Source organism: Indicator indicator, chromosome 16 (genome assembly GCF_027791375.1).
Source record: "Indicator indicator isolate 239-I01 chromosome 16, UM_Iind_1.1, whole genome shotgun sequence".
Lineage (NCBI taxonomy): Eukaryota > Metazoa > Chordata > Aves > Piciformes > Indicatoridae > Indicator > Indicator indicator.
In genome coordinates this window covers 19,701,674-19,720,144 of record NC_072025.1, presented here as the reverse complement: position 1 = coordinate 19,720,144, position 18,471 = coordinate 19,701,674, and the positions used below count along the sequence as shown (strand labels likewise).

The 18,471-nt window shown below is 43.7% G+C and overlaps 1 protein-coding gene across 1 annotated transcript in view; it reads left to right on the top strand.

Annotated features, from left to right (window-relative positions):
* AGBL1 (AGBL carboxypeptidase 1) overlaps positions 1 to 18,471 on the top strand; it is a 302,915-nt gene that overhangs the window by 25,036 nt on the left and 259,408 nt on the right. Inside the window, exons 6-7 of the mRNA XM_054387749.1 lie at positions 5,019 to 5,056; positions 17,744 to 17,952. Coding sequence (XP_054243724.1) covers positions 5,019 to 5,056; positions 17,744 to 17,952 — 247 coding nt within the window. The remainder of the gene's footprint in view (positions 1 to 5,018; positions 5,057 to 17,743; positions 17,953 to 18,471) is intronic.

The window sequence follows — 18,471 nt, the reverse complement described above, 5'->3', positions numbered from 1 at the left end:
AGTGCAGAGTTCCACATTGGGCACCCTATCAAATTCTCTAGTCTAGCATATGGCTCATCAAGTCATCTTTCTTATGCTCTTCAATTCTTCTTCCTCTTCTCATCTTTCCCCACTGCCTTATCTGTGCTCTCATGCACAATTTATTATTTTTTTTGTCTCTGTCATTTTATCCCAGGTTTGCTTGTCTTGTTATATCTTCTAATGCCAAAAAAGGTGCTGTTGGTTTGCCATGTGGTGGTGAGTGTCTGATACTGTCACAAACACCATTCCTTGGCTTGCTGTAAGGTTATTGCTGCACCCATCAGCTTGCTGCTGTGTCCAGTGCAAGTCCATCCTGCATTATCTTCTGTGACTACTTATTTGATCCATAGGGTGTTTTGTACAACTGAATTTGTGCAGCATCAAAGGGAGGTAATATTCTTGTTGGCAGCTGACTTGAAGTGTAAATTGCAATACTGATTGAAAGTCCCAAGTTAAAACAAGTGCAGATAGAGAACTACAAAGGGTAGGTGTGAACTCCTTTCCCAGGGTAACTGTGGACACTTAAGAGTTTGCATGAGTTCAGAAGTGCCCAGGAAGCAAAATCAGCAAAGAGCTAAAAATGCTTCCTGAAGGCACCATTGCAAGCTTATGAAATCTCTGGACTGCAACTTGCTGGAGTCTGTTCTGGAACTCCTGGTGCTGTGTACTTGCTGTGGTCCTACAGGCTTCTTTTGGCCACTGCTGGCCATAGGGTACTAGAGGAGTTGGATTTTAGGCTTGTGCAGATACTCTTTTGTGGCCTGGCTAACCAACTTTGCACTTAGAATGCCTGTTTCTCATTTCATTTCCCTTTTTATTTGTGATTAAAATGTAGGGATATAGGACTACAGCCATTCCTAGTTCACTTTTTTCAGATCCTTTCCTCATTGGCAACTGAGTTTAACAGTCCCACTTACAAGCAATTTGAGCTCCCTTTTCAAAGTCCTTAGGTTGGTTCAACCCATTGCTGCCAAGAGGATGTTTCAGAGCTTCATTTTTCCAGTGCTTAAAACCTATCCTTTAATTTCTGGTTTAAATTTATTCATGGCCATTTTACTTTTGTTTGTCCTTGTGCCAACTTTTGTTCCTTTAGTTCAAGTAGCTTTCTGCCTTCCTCTGTGTTCACTTTCCCCCCCCAACAAGTGTATCTATGGAAAAAAAATCAAGGCACTTCTCAGGCATTTTGCCTAAGTGACAAGAATGTGAGCTTGGAGAGTTCTAATAAGTTTCCTTTGCCATGCATAGTTCCTTCTGAGTACTGCACAAGCTGTTCGGGTGAAGCCTTGTATGGAAACCTTCATGCTTTCCCTTCTCTGCTGGTAGTGGCTTTTCTGAGACCTGATCTGTGCTTTTCATGGTTGTCACCCTGTGGGTCATGCTTGTCCTCATCCTCTAGTGGGCTTGTATACCCAGAGTGTCCTCCTTCTCCTTTCCAAATGATGAGCTCCTGCTCAGAACAGCAATCCTTATTAAACCCCAAATGCATAGCCTTGCCCTTTTGACTATTACATTTCATCACACTTGTGTTGCTTTAGAACCTAAGAATATCTCCTTACTCCTGAAAGATGTTCTCAACTCCCTGCTATTGGCAGCAGCTCCTGACTTCACATGGTCAGCACATTTTATTAGTATGCTCTGACTTCTTGTGCCGAGATCGTTAATGAAAAGATAAAATAAGATCAGTCTCCAAACATCCCTGAGGACTTCCCTGCATAGCTTCCCTCCAGACAAATAATTCCTCTTTCAGCACCACTCCTGTCATTGCCTCTTTAACCACTTCCTTCCCCAGGTTGCAATTCTTACACTAATCTTCATGCTCTCCATCTTGCCTAACAATTTCCAGTGTGGCACTGCACGAAGTGCTGGAACTACAGCTAAATGAGATCTACCACGTTCCTCTTCTTAAAAAAAAAAAAAAAAGAAAAAAAAATAATTTCCTTTATTGAAGGAAGACATCAAGTTAGGCTGGCTTGGTCTATTCATTGAAAGTCCACTTTAGACTTTAAACCTTTAACTCTTTTGCAGTTCACCCTCATGTCTTTGAGTTGAATTGATTTCCTCCCCCCCTTTCAAAATTTGTCCTAAAGCAATGTACATCATCAAAATCAGACTGCTTGGTCTGCAGCTACTCAGGACTAACTGTGGAGTACCTGATGGAGGACATACAGAACACAGCATATTCATAGATTGTTGTGGGTTGGAAGGGACCTTCAAAGGTCATCTTGTCCCAACCCCCTGCAGTAAACAGGGACACCCTCCACTAGACCAGCTTGCTCAGAACCTTGTTGAGCTTGACCTTGAATATCCCTGAGGATGGGGCCTCAACTACTTCCCTGGGCAGCTTGTTCCACTACCCCCATAGTAAAGAACGTCCTCCTCATGTCCAACCTAAATCTTCTCTAATTTCAAACCATTGCCTTTGCAAGCACTCCCTTGCCAGCTTTCTTGCAGGCCCCCTTCAGGTGCTGAAAGGCCTCTATTAGGTATTCCTGGAGTCTTCTCTTTTCCAGGCCGAAGAACTCCAGCTCCCTTAGCCTGTCCTTGTAGCAGAGGTATTTCAGCCACCCAATCGTTTTTCGTGGCCCTCCTCTGGACCAGCTCCATATTGCTTATGGTCAAACCCTTATGATGAATGGCAGTACCTGGAGAGAAGAAATGAACTCTTCTGGTTAGACTTCCCTGCATGGTTGTGTGCAGGCTGTTAGCCTAGCATGTGGAAAATCTGGCTGGCTAGAGTTGCAGGTCTGCAATTTTGCTGCAGAAGTAAATGGGGACTATGAAAACTTCTGAGTGGTGATGCTGGGACCTGGGAGACACCACCTTTTAAGGTGTTGTGGGGTACTTTTTTATCTTTTTTTCAGGAGATGTCAGAATTTTTCATCCCACAGTACTAAGTAGATTTTACTTACATCTTTTATACCAATGCAGTTTCAAACTTGTTTTCCCAGCTCACATCAAAAGCACAAACAGCTCTTATCCTTCAGCTCTAGAGCAGACCAGATCACTCCAAGCCTGGAAAAGAGAAGTGACCAGGGGTGTGGTTGAAGCTGTTGAAGGATCAACTACAGCATGGTCAGGAAGATTTTAGTTTCTCTTTAGGGCAAGAGTGAGGAATTGGAGAGAATGGGGACTCAGAGGTAGTAGGAATAGAAATTACACTGAGAAAATGGTCTGGGAGGTCTTGTGAGGATGAATGAAGTTTCTGTGTCCAGTGGGGTATACAGAACCCCCCAGAAAAGTATTGGAGAATCCAGATTTGCTGATTGGTTGATGGAAAATTTGCTATCAGTGTTGTTATGACAGTGGCATAGCTCTACTTAAACTCTTTGCAATGTTCATAAGCACCCCCAAAATAAATCAGCTGCCTGCAGAAAATCCTTAGGTCCCTTCTTCTCAGAGCCAGGAACACTCTGGTCCTTTTGCTCTGCTGTTCTGGTATGTGATTAAGACATCATATTAAGCCTGCAAGTGTAGGTATGAAATGTAATATCCTTTACAAGAGACATACTTGGGTATGAGCTTTGGGAGATGCTCTGCATGGAATTTTTAACTTGCTTAGGGCTGTCTGCTTTGTTCCAAACTTTAAATTCAGGGAATGACTGAGTGATCAGTGCCTTCTCTGAGCATGCAGAGTAGCTGGCAGATGGTGGTGTTCCTCCCACCAGCTGAATGATTGCTGTTGAGGTGGAGTTAAAGCAGTAATGGCAGCAAGCCTGTGCTCCCACTGCTGAGATTTTTAGCTGCAGATTTTTCTTCTCTCCCTGTGTTTGTGTGCATTTCTTTTGCAGTTAGGTTAAAATGTTGTTGAACTCTGACATTACACAGAGATGTTGACCCAATGTCAGCAAGAACCAGCTTTTGGGTCTCTCTTAGTCTCAGACACTAAGACACACAATGAACAGCAGCTTGATGACAAAAAAAAAAGTTTGGTTGTTTTTTTTTTTTTTTGCTGCAGGATGATAATTGGCTCAGTGTGGAATTTAATAAGATTTTATTTGGGGATTGGTTTATAAAGAGATTACATTTTAAGGAATCCTGGAGCGTGGAGGCTTTCATAGCTGTATCCATTTAATCAGCTGTGGGAACTTGAAACTTCACAGCAGTAAGCCACGTTAGAACATGGATCTTCTTGCTTCAGCAAGACATGACTGGAAAGGGAAGTCTTCTGTGGAGCTAATAAGGTGGAGATTATAACACACAAGGAAAAATCTTGCCTTCAGATGGTGGGGAGCAAGGATGACTCAGCTCAGCCTTCCAAGCTGCAAATGTTACTGACCAGCTCCCATTCAAACCAGTGCTCTGCTGACTTGAATTGCTGACCTGTACATTGAAATGGTGCAGAAGGCCAACAGAAATCTCTCAGCTTATCTCTCCCCTTTAGCTACTTAGTCACTAAGCTCCAGTGGGCAAGAAGCCTTACCAGAGAGCTTTAACATCTTTCTTACAAGCCCTGATCTGAATGGGGATGCTTACATGCCACTGCAAAACAAGACATTGTGATAATTAAATTAAATTTTCTGTTATTAGAGCTGGTGGTGAAGCTCCTCTGGGGAAAATGGAGGAAAAGGTGGAATTCAGCTGGAAATACTGATGTGGATGTCCCAGCTTAATGTAGAAATTATCATCTACTGATGTAGATAGAAGCACTGGTGTCTGGAGTGGGCATGTACTGAGTTTCTGATCCAAAGATATAGCTCTTGGGCAGCACTTTAAATACTTGCTTCATTACTTTGGATACGTGGGTGTTGCTTTAAATTTAATGGTCACTACAAATCAGTGTAACACTAAAGCTAGAGGCCTAATGGTCCTTTAGAATAACTGAGTCAGCTGCAGAGACTGGATCCTCTGCTGGTATAAAACACTGCTGTTCTGTCCAAGTCCATCATAAGCTGTCAATTTAGACCAGCTGGGGAGCCTGACCCAGAAGACTGAAAATGAAGGTTACAAAAATTATCACAGAAACTGACATTATTTCTCCATCTCTCTTCTTTCCCCAGGGCAGCCATTGAGGCTCTGGCAGCTTTGCTGAAATCAAGTAAGCTTTTTTCCTTCATATTCTTTTTGACTTTCCTTTCTGTGCTGTGCTGCTGCACAGAATGATCCTACTGAACCTCATTCTCCCTTGGTATTACTTCTTCCCTCAGTACCAAAGAGCACTGCAGAGAAAATACAGAGCTTTCCTATATGTCCAGCCCCACAGCTCTATGGGAGATGCTGTCCTAACTCCCAGGGAGCAAGCTGTTGAGGGGAACAGACCAGACCCAGACCCTTATTTTGAGTACTCAGGGAACAGCAGTTGTCCTGGAGCTTGGTACTGTGAAAGAAATGAGGAACCTCTCCAGCCAGGGACAAATACTTGTTGCTTTGTGCCAGCATCACTAGGGAGTGGGGCCAGGACCTGTCTGTCCTGAGGTGCTGTTGTATTCTGAGCTTACCTGGTAACAGTACTGTTGTTGGCAAAGAAAACTTCTGTAATCCAAAAGAGGTGACCTCCTTCTCCCTTGCAAACTTGTCAGATCTGATAATGTGTGCAGACAGGGCTGAGACCTAATGATTGCCAGGGCACAGTCCTGCCATGGCAGACTGTGCTTAACACTTGCACCCGCTGGCTGGGGGTGTTAAAGACCTTGATGTGAGCTCTCAGTCACACACACTGCTGGTGTGACTGTCCCTGAAATGAACATGCTACCCTTTCTTTTTTTGCCTTTATCCTATCCTAAAACACTTAGCATTTTATTACCAGGATTTAATAAAGCTCTGATTAAGAAAGAGCACTCTACTATTACAATCTACTCAATAATAAATCTCAGTGCTGTGTTGTCCTTCTTCCCAGCCCTCCCCTCCTTTTTTTCTTCCCCTCCCCCTTCTCCTTTACTTACTATTAGGAATAAATGCATTTGTGAAAAATGGTAGCCCTGGAAGCAGTACTTAAATGAATCTGTTGCAATGGGATTGTGCCTGAGATGCAGCAGCTCAAGTGATGAATTCTGAAATAATGCCTCAGTTTCGACCTTGTTACCTAGATTTAAAGGTTACGTTATTGCAACAAGGAAAGAACTTCTGGTTTGGGCACTAAATATTACAAAGGGGGTTGTGGGGCAACGCTGGAGCTGCTTGCAAAACAAAAGCCAAACTAGAGAGGCATCGACAGAGAAAGGTGAGAAAGTGAAGCAAGAGCTGGAAGTTCATCTGGCAGCCTGAGCTTTTCTCCTGCACTTCTGTTTTATGGTGAATACTGGGAATGGAAAGTGAAATCCTGTTGTCCCAAGATATTTAAGAGGGAGGTTTTCTAGTTGGAGGCTTGTTCTGGGTCTGCAAATGAGAGCAGTGTATAGAAGTGGAGGACTAATTGCTAGGAGAAGCTGTGCAATGTAATCTCGTGGGGAGCTGTAAACACATGTTGTGAAATTTTGGGAAGGAGGCTGAAAATGATCTAGGAATCTAAAAAGATTGGATACAGCTCTAAATTCTCCCAGCCCTTTTCATGCTGGAGTGAAGTAAGTTTTCCAAAGCCCTTTACACTTAGAAATATGCTGTGTGACTTCTCAGAAAATTTAGGCTGCAAAGGCATCTTGGTTTGCTCTTCCTTTTGTGCTTTTCATGCTTTATGCTTCATGCTTGGAAGGTTTCCAGTGCTAGAAGAACACACCCATGATTCTGTTTGGTTGGTTCAGGTGCTTTCACAGAAGGCACAAGCCATGAGCTTCAATTCACATGTCTGTTCAGCAAAGCAAACCATATCCTGTTACTCTGGGTTGGTCACTGATCTGCAGATCAAGGTTCTCACATTCATTTGCCCTGCTGACCATTGCAAACTAAGGCATCACTGGGGAGAGGCATTTCTTTGTTTTGAGACACCCTTTCCTGTCTCCTATTGTGTGCTTTCTCCCTTGTTTGCAATTGAACAACATTGTTGTAACACCACTAGCTACTGCTTCCCTGGAAAAGTGATATTTTTTTTTTTTTTTTTTTTTTTTTTTTTTTTTTTTTTTTTTAGGCAAACACATGGTCTGCTTCCAGCTGATGTTCTTCTAGAGCACTGGAACTGGGATTTGGGAAATGATGCCAACATTAGAGAATCATAAAGTTGTTAAGGTTGGAAGGGACCCAGAGTTGGTTGCTCACAGCCACATCCAGCCTGCCCTTAAAAACCTCCAGGGATGAGGCTTCTGCCACCTTCCTGAGCAACCTGCTTCAGTGTCTCACCACCCTTATGGTGAAGAATTTCTTCCTAACATCCAATCTGAATCTACCCATTTCTATTTTTTCTTATTCGCCCTAGCCCTATCACTCCCTGACACCCTAAGAAGTCCCTCCCCAGCTTTCTTGTAGCCCCCTTCAGATACTGGAAGGCCACAAGAAGGTCTCCTGGGAGCCTTCTCTTCTCCAGACTGAACCACCCCAACTCTCTCAGTCTGTCCTCATGGGAGAGGTGCTCCAGCCCTCTGATCATCCTCGTGGCCCTTCTCTGGGTGTGTTCCAGCAACCAAGCAGAGTGCCACAGCCTATAAGTCAGCCTCAGCTGTGCTTTTAGATGCTTTCTGCAGTCTGATTCTGAGTGGTCAAGAATATCTTTTACTTTTTCTCCTTGTCCTGTGGCTCAGGACACAAGAAGCTCCAGGCTTCTGGAGCTGACTGCTCTGGTAGCTGCATACAAATGAGCAGGCTGTGTCTTTTGGGAGGTGTGGGTTAGGAGATGTGAAGCCAGTTCTGTTTCTTCTAGAGATAAATTCACCATGGCTGGAAGAAAGATGAGATTTTTTTTTTTTTTTTCATGATTGCATCAGGACAACTTTCTCTGTCACAGTTTGTTTATGCCCATGACCTTAGTGCCTTTGAATGATTCAGGGCTTCTTAGAAAGCTAAAACCAGGTTCTGGTGAATGCTTACAGCACTTGGAAATTGCTTGTGAAATCAAGGGGTAAAACTGCACATGGCAAAGCACCCAGAAGCCTGTTCAGCATGTTTTAGAGGGGTTACAAACTGAGTGGGAGGCAGGCATCCTGGAATACTGAACTGGTGCACTGATTATTGAGAATTTTTTTAGGAGCCTTATAGTAACTCACTTGCAGGGAAACAATGGTGAGATTCAGTTTTGCTGGGAGTGAAGGCTATAAAACAGAGAGGGCAAGAACACAGCCATTCCCGAGGGCCTTCCTGTAGGGCTGTCATATCCTTAAATGCTCCAGGTCGAAGGATTATTGTCATAGAATGTTAGGGGCTGGAAGGGACCTCAAAAGATCATCTACTCCAACACCTTCTGCTAGAGGGTGAGTGTCCCTCCTACTTTCGGCAGCAGCAGCAAGGAAGCAGGCAGTAGTGTTACCGGGAGCAGGCAGATGGCAGTGTGTCTCCCTGATGGGCTCCACAACAGCCAGCTTCAGCTCCTCAGGCTTCCAGCAGCTCTGCTTGAGACTTGGTCCACCTGCAGAGCCAGGGGCTGGCTAGGAACTTTTTGGCTTCTGTCTTTTTTAATTTTTTTTCCCCCTCACATAAGCTGATGCTAAATGCCCGTTGAACAGTTTCATAACTTCTTTTCTGGCAGATCTTATTTCTTGAGGCATCAGGGTGAGGAACAAATACCGTTCTTGGGAAATTGCTGCTGTTGTTTCAGAGGGGGAAGCATAAGATGGTCCCAAGAAAGAAGTGAATGGGCCACTATAACTTCATCCTTCATCCACAACAGGGAAGTAATACTTGGAAAGCCAGTGCAACACGAGTGACCTTGGTTGTTCTGTTCCCCTGTGCATACTAGAAATCAGAGATAGCCAATAGGAATGGTGAATAATGGAGGAAGAGAAGCTTAGGTCCCTTCCAAAGGCAGTGCTTAATCTTTCTATCAGTGGAAGCTTGGATTACCAATAGAGGAGGTGTTTCTTGCCTGACCATCATCCACTCTCATCCCTCACTTATCCCTTTCCAAGTACTCCACCAATCCTTGCATGCTACTCATAATTGCTATTTTCTACCTGCCATATGCATCAGTAGCTTGGAGCAAGCCCTCCCTTCATTGCTTTGGTTGTCTTTTGGTTTTGTTTTCACATCTGTCGTCTCTCCTCTGTGCTGTTGATTCCTTCTGACTGAACTACATTGTTATACAGGATGAATGTGTTGCTTGGTAAATATCTATAATGGTGCTGAAGTGCCATGAGAGCATCAGGAGTTGTTTAGCAGTTAAAAACAGTCAATCTTTCCCATGTTACATCTGCCCAGCCTTCCTCCTTCAGTATCTAGATGCTTACTACAGCCCAGGGTGGGGATGTGTTGGTACATACTGCTACCTATAGATAAACTCAGGTGGGATGAGGACCATCATCCTTCCCAGAGTCTCTTCTCCCTGTCCCAGGGTACATGTACTACTTTTCTCATCCTTCATCTTGCTGTAGCAGTGTCTGAGGATCCAGGGAGATCATCACTAAGCCCTTCCATTGCCTGCAAGAAGCTCAAGAGTGGAAGAGAAGTGGACATGTGCTCTATAAGCACAGTTAGGTGCATCTCCTGGTGTCATGGAGCAGATTGGCTGGGGCCACTCAGCCCCTTGGGCCACATGATGGCGATGCTGTTATAGGGATCCCTGCTCCTGCTGGTGTTATACCTAATATTTATTTCTGATGAGTAATTTGTTTATCAGCAGGTTATTTTAATCTAATTTTCGTTGTATTTGTTATTCCTGGCTATCTGTACTTCTCAGAATTAGCAGCTTGTATGCCTTTATGGGAATTAGCTAGAGCTGGTCTCAGAGGCATTTGCTCAGTGGATACTGAGGGAAAAGGGCTGGGGAAGGGGGCAGGGTCTTCCTTGCAGTGCCTCCCTAGAAAAACTGTAATGAGCAATTTAAAAAGACAGGTTGTGGGCACCTCCTGTTCATGCTTATTTCATCAAGACAATTCTGTGTGCTAACAGCAGTTATTGCTGATGGCCTTTCCCCTCTCGTTCTGTATCTTTTCCTTCCTCCTTTTGTATTCCTTATCCTCTCACCTTCCCTTTTCACCCCCAGCCTTTAATCTCTCATTTCCTGCTCTTTCCTCATCATTTTCTGTTAACTAACCTTTATTTAACCTTTCACCTGCTCTCAGGTTTTTTTTTTTCATCAGAGCATAAGGATTATGCCTTGTGGCTGATAGAATAAAATAATCAGTGTCATTCTGTTCCTTTTATGCTGGCATCAAGGAGGGCTAAGTAACTCTGTGAGAAACAGAAAGCAATGTTCTAGCACATAAGCAGATTATGGTTGCTGAAAGGCCTTCACCCTCTATGGCTGAATTGCTAATACTCTGCACCACATCTTCCCAGATAGGTCTTTGATCTTGTGTCAAAATAGCTCCATGGCTAAACCATGTCAGCTCTTGCAGCCAACATCATAACGTCTATCATCTGTCTAATATTTCACCAGCTACTCATTTCTCACAATCAGTTTAAGGCTTCATTATCTACCACTCGATTAAAACTGCACTGCCAGTCTGGCCCCAAATTGATCACAGAAGGGTTGGAAGGGACCTCAGAGATCATCTACTGCAACATCTTAACCTGATTCAGGTACTCAAGACCTCATCCAACCTGGCCTTGAACACCCCCAGGCAGGAGGCAGCCACAGCCTCCCTGGGCAGCCTATTCCAGAGTCTCACCACCCTCCTGCTGAAGAGCTTCTTCCTCAGCTCCAGTCTAACCCTGCTCTCCCTCAGCTTCAAACCATTCCCCTTGTCCTGTCTCTAGACACCCTCATGAAAAGTCCCTCTCCAGCTTGTAGGTTATTCTGATCAGAGTTGAATTTTGCAACCATCTAAACCATTTCTTTTTTTTTCTAGTTTTTTTCCAATGGACTTCAGAATGCAAAAGGTCTTGATTCTGTATTTCAGTTTCTTTTGAGAAGAGCCAATTTCTGTGCAAAAAATTAGAAACATTTTTGGAATGTCCTTTATATTTTCTTCCCCCAAAACTACTCTTTGTTCATAAACACATTCCAAACTGGAAGTAACTTGGTGCTGGAGAGAAAATGGTTGCTTTCATCTCCTGGGGCATGGCAATTTTCCCCTGATTTGCTCCTCAGGGTGAGTCTAACAAAACCAAAATGCTGAGGAACTGCACTAATATGTTGACAGCTTCAACACTGATTGCTTACTGCCTTTATCTTGGCATGGGCAGTGTTTGTGCCTCCAAAGATGGCCTGGCTGAACCTGGGTAAGTCTTCCAGTTCCAGTATCCTTATTGGAACTCTTTCAAACCATTTTGGTCAGAAAAATCAATCTGGAAATGCTGTGCATTTTTTTTTTTCTGTGTGGACTTGCAGCTTTCTGTGGAGTTACAACCATGCGATGCTGTGAAGCTGAAAACTAAAGAACAACAAGGAAATATTTTTGAAAATCAGCCTCCTTCTGGAGTTATTTCAAAAGTCTGGGAAGGGGTTGACTTGCTTTGAATTTTTACAGATGAAAAAAATGTAACAAGGGTGAATTAGAGAAGAATCATCATGTTATAATGCAGTTTGTATGACTGCCACTGAGTTGGCCAACACCTGGAACTAAAACAAATACTTTGGAGTAGAAAGGATGAGTTGTACTGAAGGTAATCTTGTGGCTGATTCCTAGTCAAGGAGCAAAACATAGCACTTGTAGTTGCTAGGAAATCCTCCCTGTGTTCTCTTCTGCTTTATTCATCTGCATTAAATGATTAAATAAATGCCTGGGCTCTGAAGTATACAGGGCACAATTACAAGAGTCTTCTGGCTTCCAGCAAGTGTTGAGCTAATACCAGCTTCTTGTTGGAGCTAATAGAGCCCACTGGGTCTGAATTCATTCCAGTGCTTGATGGGTGACTGGGTGTATCTGTGGGGACAACTCATTTTGTTTCTACAGGGAAGCCTCATGCTTATTTCTAGCACAAATAGCTTCTCAATGACTGACTAAAATAACTGTTCTCCTTTGGCTTTAGGACATATCTTGCATCTTTTATTCCCAAGAGGCATTCACTAGAGCTGAGTGGGGAATTTGGAGGTTTTTTTCATTCCTTATGCTGCCATAGGGTTAGTTTAGCAGAGCATTCTTATCTCCAAACTGGAGCAATGGATGTTCTTGGCATAATGAATTAGCTGAATGGCATCAACAAAGAGATTTATGCAGATAGAAAGATAAATATCTCTTTGTTCTGTCTGCTAAACAGTGCCTTGCTCATCATATTTCAGATTGACTGTAATTCAGTTTTGTGATTAAATATGCTGCATGTTTTCCAGTGGCCCCTGTGCTCCTGGCAAACACTTCCAAGGGGACTGGAATGTGAGGATGGCTTCAGAGGTGTCCACAGAAACACTAGCAGTCAGGAGACTTATCTACTAGACTGAAACCTTGGATTCAGTGTTTGTCCTTGTCCTTCAACACCAAATCAGAATTCTCTAAGAGCTGAGGATGTCTCTGTAGTGTGACCACTTGCTAATTTAATGCATCTTTAACCACTTGATGCTTCTGTGTATCCATGTCAAATGTTTCTGGTTAACTGCACACATTATTCAGGCCAGATATTCTATGCTGCAGTGCTTAAACTTTCTCTAGCTAGCAGACCTGCCCTGGAGGCCCAAAGTGGAGGGTCAGCTCTAAAAGTGGAAGGCACAAAGATGACATTGAGCATTTCCCTGTTGCTTGTCCCAGGATCATCAGGCAGAATGGGAAACTTAGCTAAGAAAATACTGTGCCGGTGACAGGTTTGGGGAAGGGGATGAAGACAGTGGTCAGAGATGCCAGAATAAAATTAGGAAGACAGACTGTTGCAAGGAGAAAAGTCAGAGATCTCTCTGATCTGATCTAGTTCGAGTTTTTAGTCAGTAAATTCAGGTATGCAAAGTATTGATGAAGTGCAGATGGATTGGTGGGCAATATTCTACTATTTACTGCCCTTAAAGTTAGTCATGGGATACAAAGACCATTGCTTAAGCTTACTGTATGTGCCTTAAATGTTACATGCATGCAACAAAACGTTACCAACCCATCAATGTCTGGTGTTGGGGATCTCTCACCTTTGAGGGGTAACTGTGGGAGGTGTCCCTGCTCAAGGGGAGATCACAGCTAGCTGCCCTGGAAGGGGAGAGCTCGAAAGGCCTTGGTGCCTGCAGACATTTGTCACATAAAGTGGTTGGTTTGTAGTCATTTTCAGCTGTTAATGTGGTTTGGTCACTTCTCAGCCCAGTCTCCAGCTCAGCTGTTGTTCTGGTGCTGTGTTCTCACTGATGTGTTCACACAATAGGATTGGCTTTGGTTTGGTTTACTTGCTGAGCATCTGCCTATGCCAAAGTTCAGTTAGTTTAATGGGAAGGGCTGTATCTGCCACACAGACCAAGCATGGATTGGGATAGGAAGGAAACACCATGCCTGGGCACTTCTGAAAGCTGTGTAATAGAGGAGCTTCCGTTTCCACTGGCCATTATCCTGGGAAAAGGGGACTGAAGAAATAATGACAGGAAAAGGGTCAAAAGACTGGAGGACATTGTACCTCTTGCCACTGCAGATCAGGCATGCTCACTCCAGGAGGGCTGAGTTCTTGCTGCCTACAAATCTGTGCAGAGCTGTTTGTACCTGTATGATTCATTTCCACCATCTGCATTTATGCCAACATACAGATAGATACCTGTGCAGGTGCATCCTTAGATGGAGAGACCAGCAGACCCAGGCAGGTGGGGAGGCCTCCTTTTTCTGTTCTGCCTTCTGGAAATGCTGGCATACTTCCTTCTTCATTTTATTCACTACTTTGTTGACTATGCAACTGAAAAAAATGGAGGGGGGAAAAAAAAAGAAACCCAGTGACAAGACAGTAGATCAGAGAGGAATCAATGGAATCAGACAGGAGAAGCAAAATGAATGTTGGGGTTTTTTTGCCCCTTCAGCAAGTAATTTTCATAGCTTCAGATCCAAGTGCTGAGGGAACTATAGTCTTACCTCTTCCATCTCACAGAACAGACTGTTTTAGCCTCACTTCTCAGAGGAACAGTTTTGGTACTAAAGGTGATAAGTAGCCTCAAAAATGAGGGGAAACCTAGTGTAGTTCTTTACCCAGCTTCCTCCATGCTTGTCATTCAGTGATAAAACTGAGATGTGGACCAGTTGTGTGCTCTGGTCCTTATGGGGCTGGAATCCCAGTGTGGATTTCTGTCTTGAAAGACATAAAGAAAATATCACAGGCATTTTATGATAATTATGTTTTAATCTTTATTTCTTCCCCTTAATAAATCCCCCAAGAAGCTCTACCTGCAGAGCTTTCCAATATTTCCCTTGTCCTATTGACACTGACACAGAGATCTGAGACTCCAAGTACTCAATGCTAGGGGCTATAAATCCCTCTAGCCCAATTTCTTCTGCTTCTGAACAGTTCAGGGAATCTCTGAGTCAGATCCAAGTTGTCCCTACCTCACATCCTCTGACTCTCTTGTGTTTTATATACCTATAGACTTTTACAGGTCTTCCTGAGTCATTCTTCAAGGAGGATTGACTGATTTAAGGGGTTAGTCATCCTGCAGGTTGGTAAATATGACAGCTGGTTGAGGATTAACAGGAAATCACAAATAAAATCATTGGCATTGATAAGGGATTCTCAAGCAATTAAAGTTTTCTTGCAGAAAGATCAATAGTAAAAAAGAAACTGTGAAGGTCAAAGGAGTAAGATGACCTCCTGCAGCCACTGAGCCCAGGAATGCAAGGTGGCAGATGACTATTTGATCAAATGGTTAACTACAAGGGAATAAAGTGTTAGAGAACTGCACCTCAAGGTGTAGGAGTTTGGGCAGAGCTGTGTAAGGCTGGAATGGCTTTGGGAGCAGTCAGTGTGGATAAGTGTCAGAGCGGTGTGAAGATGCAGAGCAGGATTAAAATGAGTTGGCAAACGGATCTGGGGGTGCTGTTTGTTGCCTGCCCTGTGTTGCCTATAGCAGAGAAAACTGCAGAATGAGACCAGGTAGCCGAACTATCTTCCAATGCCTTCTCCAGGTGAGAGTTTCCTAATGTGCTGCAGAGAACAGATGGAGGTGATCCAAGGTGACTTCCTTCCCTTTGCAGTACCTTCACCTACTTCATTGCTGGGATTGAGGTTTGCTGCCTGCTATCTGCTTCCTGCTTACACTCTCCATGGCTTCCCTTGTTGCTGCTATTCCTCATGCAGCACCTTTCTGTTCTCTTGTAACCTCTAGCTGCTTCTACTGTCCTGTAAATCCCCACTGATGACTTTAATGTTCCAGGTGTGAGGGGCTCTGGTGCTTTGGTTAATGAACTGGAAATGAATTGGAACCTACTAGCTCTGGAGAAGCCATACCAAGAGCCATCTGTTGTGAACTGCAAGTCCTGATTGGCATTCAGGGAGCTGAGCTCCAGTCTTACATATGCTACCTTGCCCTTTGGTTGGTTATGGACTTCCTGACAGCTTCTACTGTGAGTCACAGGAAAGAGTGTCAGGACCAGTCAGGAAGATGTTTAGGAAGGGGTGGTTTGAAGGGAGGGAGCCTGAAGTCTGGTATGGCTTCACATTTGCTCCATGGGGCAGGGTAAGGAGTGCAGTTGGGTGAAGGGATGTGTGTTGGAACATTCAGCAAAATTTGTATATCATCACAAGTTTTATGATCTTCTCCTTTTAGTCTGATATCCAGGAGTTACATGATTAAGGGATGTCAAGGATTTAGGGCTGGGCTGGCCCATCTGAGTGACAGATATTCTCTATTGACCTCTCTCCCTTCCCAAAGTGGAATAGAAAAGGAATAAGGGAGAGACACTTAATGAACTGGAAGGGAAAATTGAAATGTCTGAAAATAATAGTAAAATACTTACAAATACAAACCAAACCCCTGATGGCAATTAGTCACTGTCACCAGGCTGGACTCAGCTGTAGGTGGGAACTGGATTCAGGACATGGTTTCTGGAACTCATGGATTCAGGAACTTGCAGATTGGGATCAAAGGCAGATGAACAGAGTCCTCCTCAGATGCTGCCCATTGAAGAAGAGGAACCTGACCCTTATGATCCTTCAGCTTTGTACTGAATGTGACATACATGGAATTAATAATTGGTCAGTTTAGGGTCACCTGTCCTGTCTGCTCCTCCCTGCTGGTGTGGCCTTTTGCTCTGTACCCTCACATAGTACACAAGATGTAGCAGTGACCTTGGTCTGGCTAGCAGTCCTTGGCACTACCTGCACACCTGGAGTGTTAGCACTGCTAGAAAACAGGCTTGTGAAAACTGCTTGTGAAAACAGGCTGTTAATTTCAGAGTGGCCAGCTACTTAGACTGAGCTGAAAAGTAACATCACTGAACAAAATTAATTCTGTTCTAACTCCAACCAGGGCAAGGCAACATTGTAACTTTCCTTTTATGTTTTTAGGAAGCTTACTTAAAAAAAAAAAAAAAAAAAAAAAAAAGAACAGAAAAAGTAATTTCTTTTCTCTGCAGTAAAGCCTTCAAACATTACCTGAATGTGACCTTTAAACATCTCAGAGCTAGAAAACAGCAGCAAAGCCCAAACTTCTGCTGCTCCTGTTGGTGTTTAGGTAATTTTAATATGCTATAGGTTTCCAGAATCATTTGATTCATGACTTTGATTATATTGCTATGTACAGGAGCACATTTAGAAGTTAAACATAATTTCCCTGGCTGTGACAGGACTGGACAGCTACAAGGTTTCTGGATGTGTTGATCTCAGCAAGGTGTTCTCTCAGAACTCTGGTATAGCACTATATGGTGATTGCATGAGCTGCTCTTGACTGATCTTATGGTTCTTTTGCTTTTCTCACTCATCAGGGGCTTCTTTAGTTTCAGCAATGTTCAGCACCATAAGGTGCTGCAAATGGGATTAAGCTTAGTAGCACTTAGAAGGAAATTTAGGCTCTGCCTTTTTCAGCACCTCTGGTTTGGTTTGTCTGGAGCATTTTAGAGCAGTCCTTTCTACCTAGAAAGGAGGGAGAGAGAGTGCTTCATTGAGTTTTTTGTTTGTTTGCGAAGAGCCTAGCTTATGTGTAGTAAACAACACCTTAAATTGTTGAGTTTTGGTATTTTTCTTTTTTTCTTTGTTTATTTGTTGGGTGGGTTTATTTGGTTGGTTGACTTTCTTAAAATTTGGTTTGGTGTGTTTTGTTTTTAATTGAGAATCCTAGAATGGCTGAGGTTGGAAGAGACCTCAGAGAATCATCTACCCCAACTTCCCTGCCATAAGCAGTGATGCCTCTCAACTAGACTCAGCCTCATCCAACCTGACTTTGAGCATCCCCAGGAAGGAGGCATCCACAACCTTCCTGGCCAGCCTATTCCAGAGTCTCACCACCCTTGTACTCAGGACTTTCTTCCTAAGATCCAGTCTAAACCCTACTCTCCCTCAGCTTCAAACCATTCCCCCTTGTCCTGTCTCTAGACACCCTCATGAAAAGTTCCTCTGCAGCCTTCCTGCAGGATCCCTTCAGCTATTGGAAGGCAGCTCTGAGGTCCCTGTGGAGTCTTCTCTTCTCCTCTCCATGCTGAACACCCCCAGCTCCCTCAGCCTATCCGCACAGCAGAGGTGCTCCAGCCCTTGGATCATTCCTCTGGACTCTCTCCAGCAGCTCTGTCCTTCTTATGCTGGGGACACCAGAACAGGATGCAGCATGGGACTATTAAAGAATAAGGTGTTAAAGCAGGTGTTAAAGTCTGAGCACTGAGCAGCCATGTGGCTTATGTCACAGTGTGAGCTGTGGAAAGAGTTTAACTCAGCTTCTTCTCTTTGTTTCCAGAGTCGAACAGCCGGCGGGCAGTGACCAGAGGCTACCTGGATGAGTTGCTGAGGCTCTATCAAGACTGGCATCACAATGATGTCTCCAACGACTACGTTTCTATTCGTAGGGGTCTCCTGCTCTGCCTAAAGCACATCACCAACATCCAGCTGGGCAGAGAGAGTTTCCTTGGATCCCATGGGATGGAGATTCTCTTCACAAGCGTGCAGGTAAATGGTGCTTTTGTGCTGAAGTGAGAGGGATTAAGAGTTAATGTTGGCTTTTGCCTCACCCTGCAGGGAATTCCATAGTTTGATCCTGAATTTATGTAACATATCAGTGAAAGAAACCTGATCATGTTAAAACAACTCCCCTATGAGTCCTGCTGTCTGCTTGGAATTCCTATCCTAAGGAACAACGCAGTGTCTCTAGAGAAGAGGTGCTTAAATGCTTCATGAGATGTTTTCTGTTGGGTGTTCAAATGGATAATTCCACCCAATCAGTCTTGATTAGAAAAAAAAAAAAAGTTAATTTAGCCAGGCCTTTGCTAAATGAGAAATCTCCAAGTATTTATCAGGAGGCCCAGTTGTAATCTTGTGAAACACTGACGTGGGTTAATCAGGAAAGATGACATGGTCCAGAGAATGGGATCCCTGTAAGATGTAGAAAGCAGCAGGTGCAGAACAGTAATGGTTTCCTCAGAGTGTCTCACCAAGATGCTTCCTTAGCCTTGAGAAGTCACTTACAGA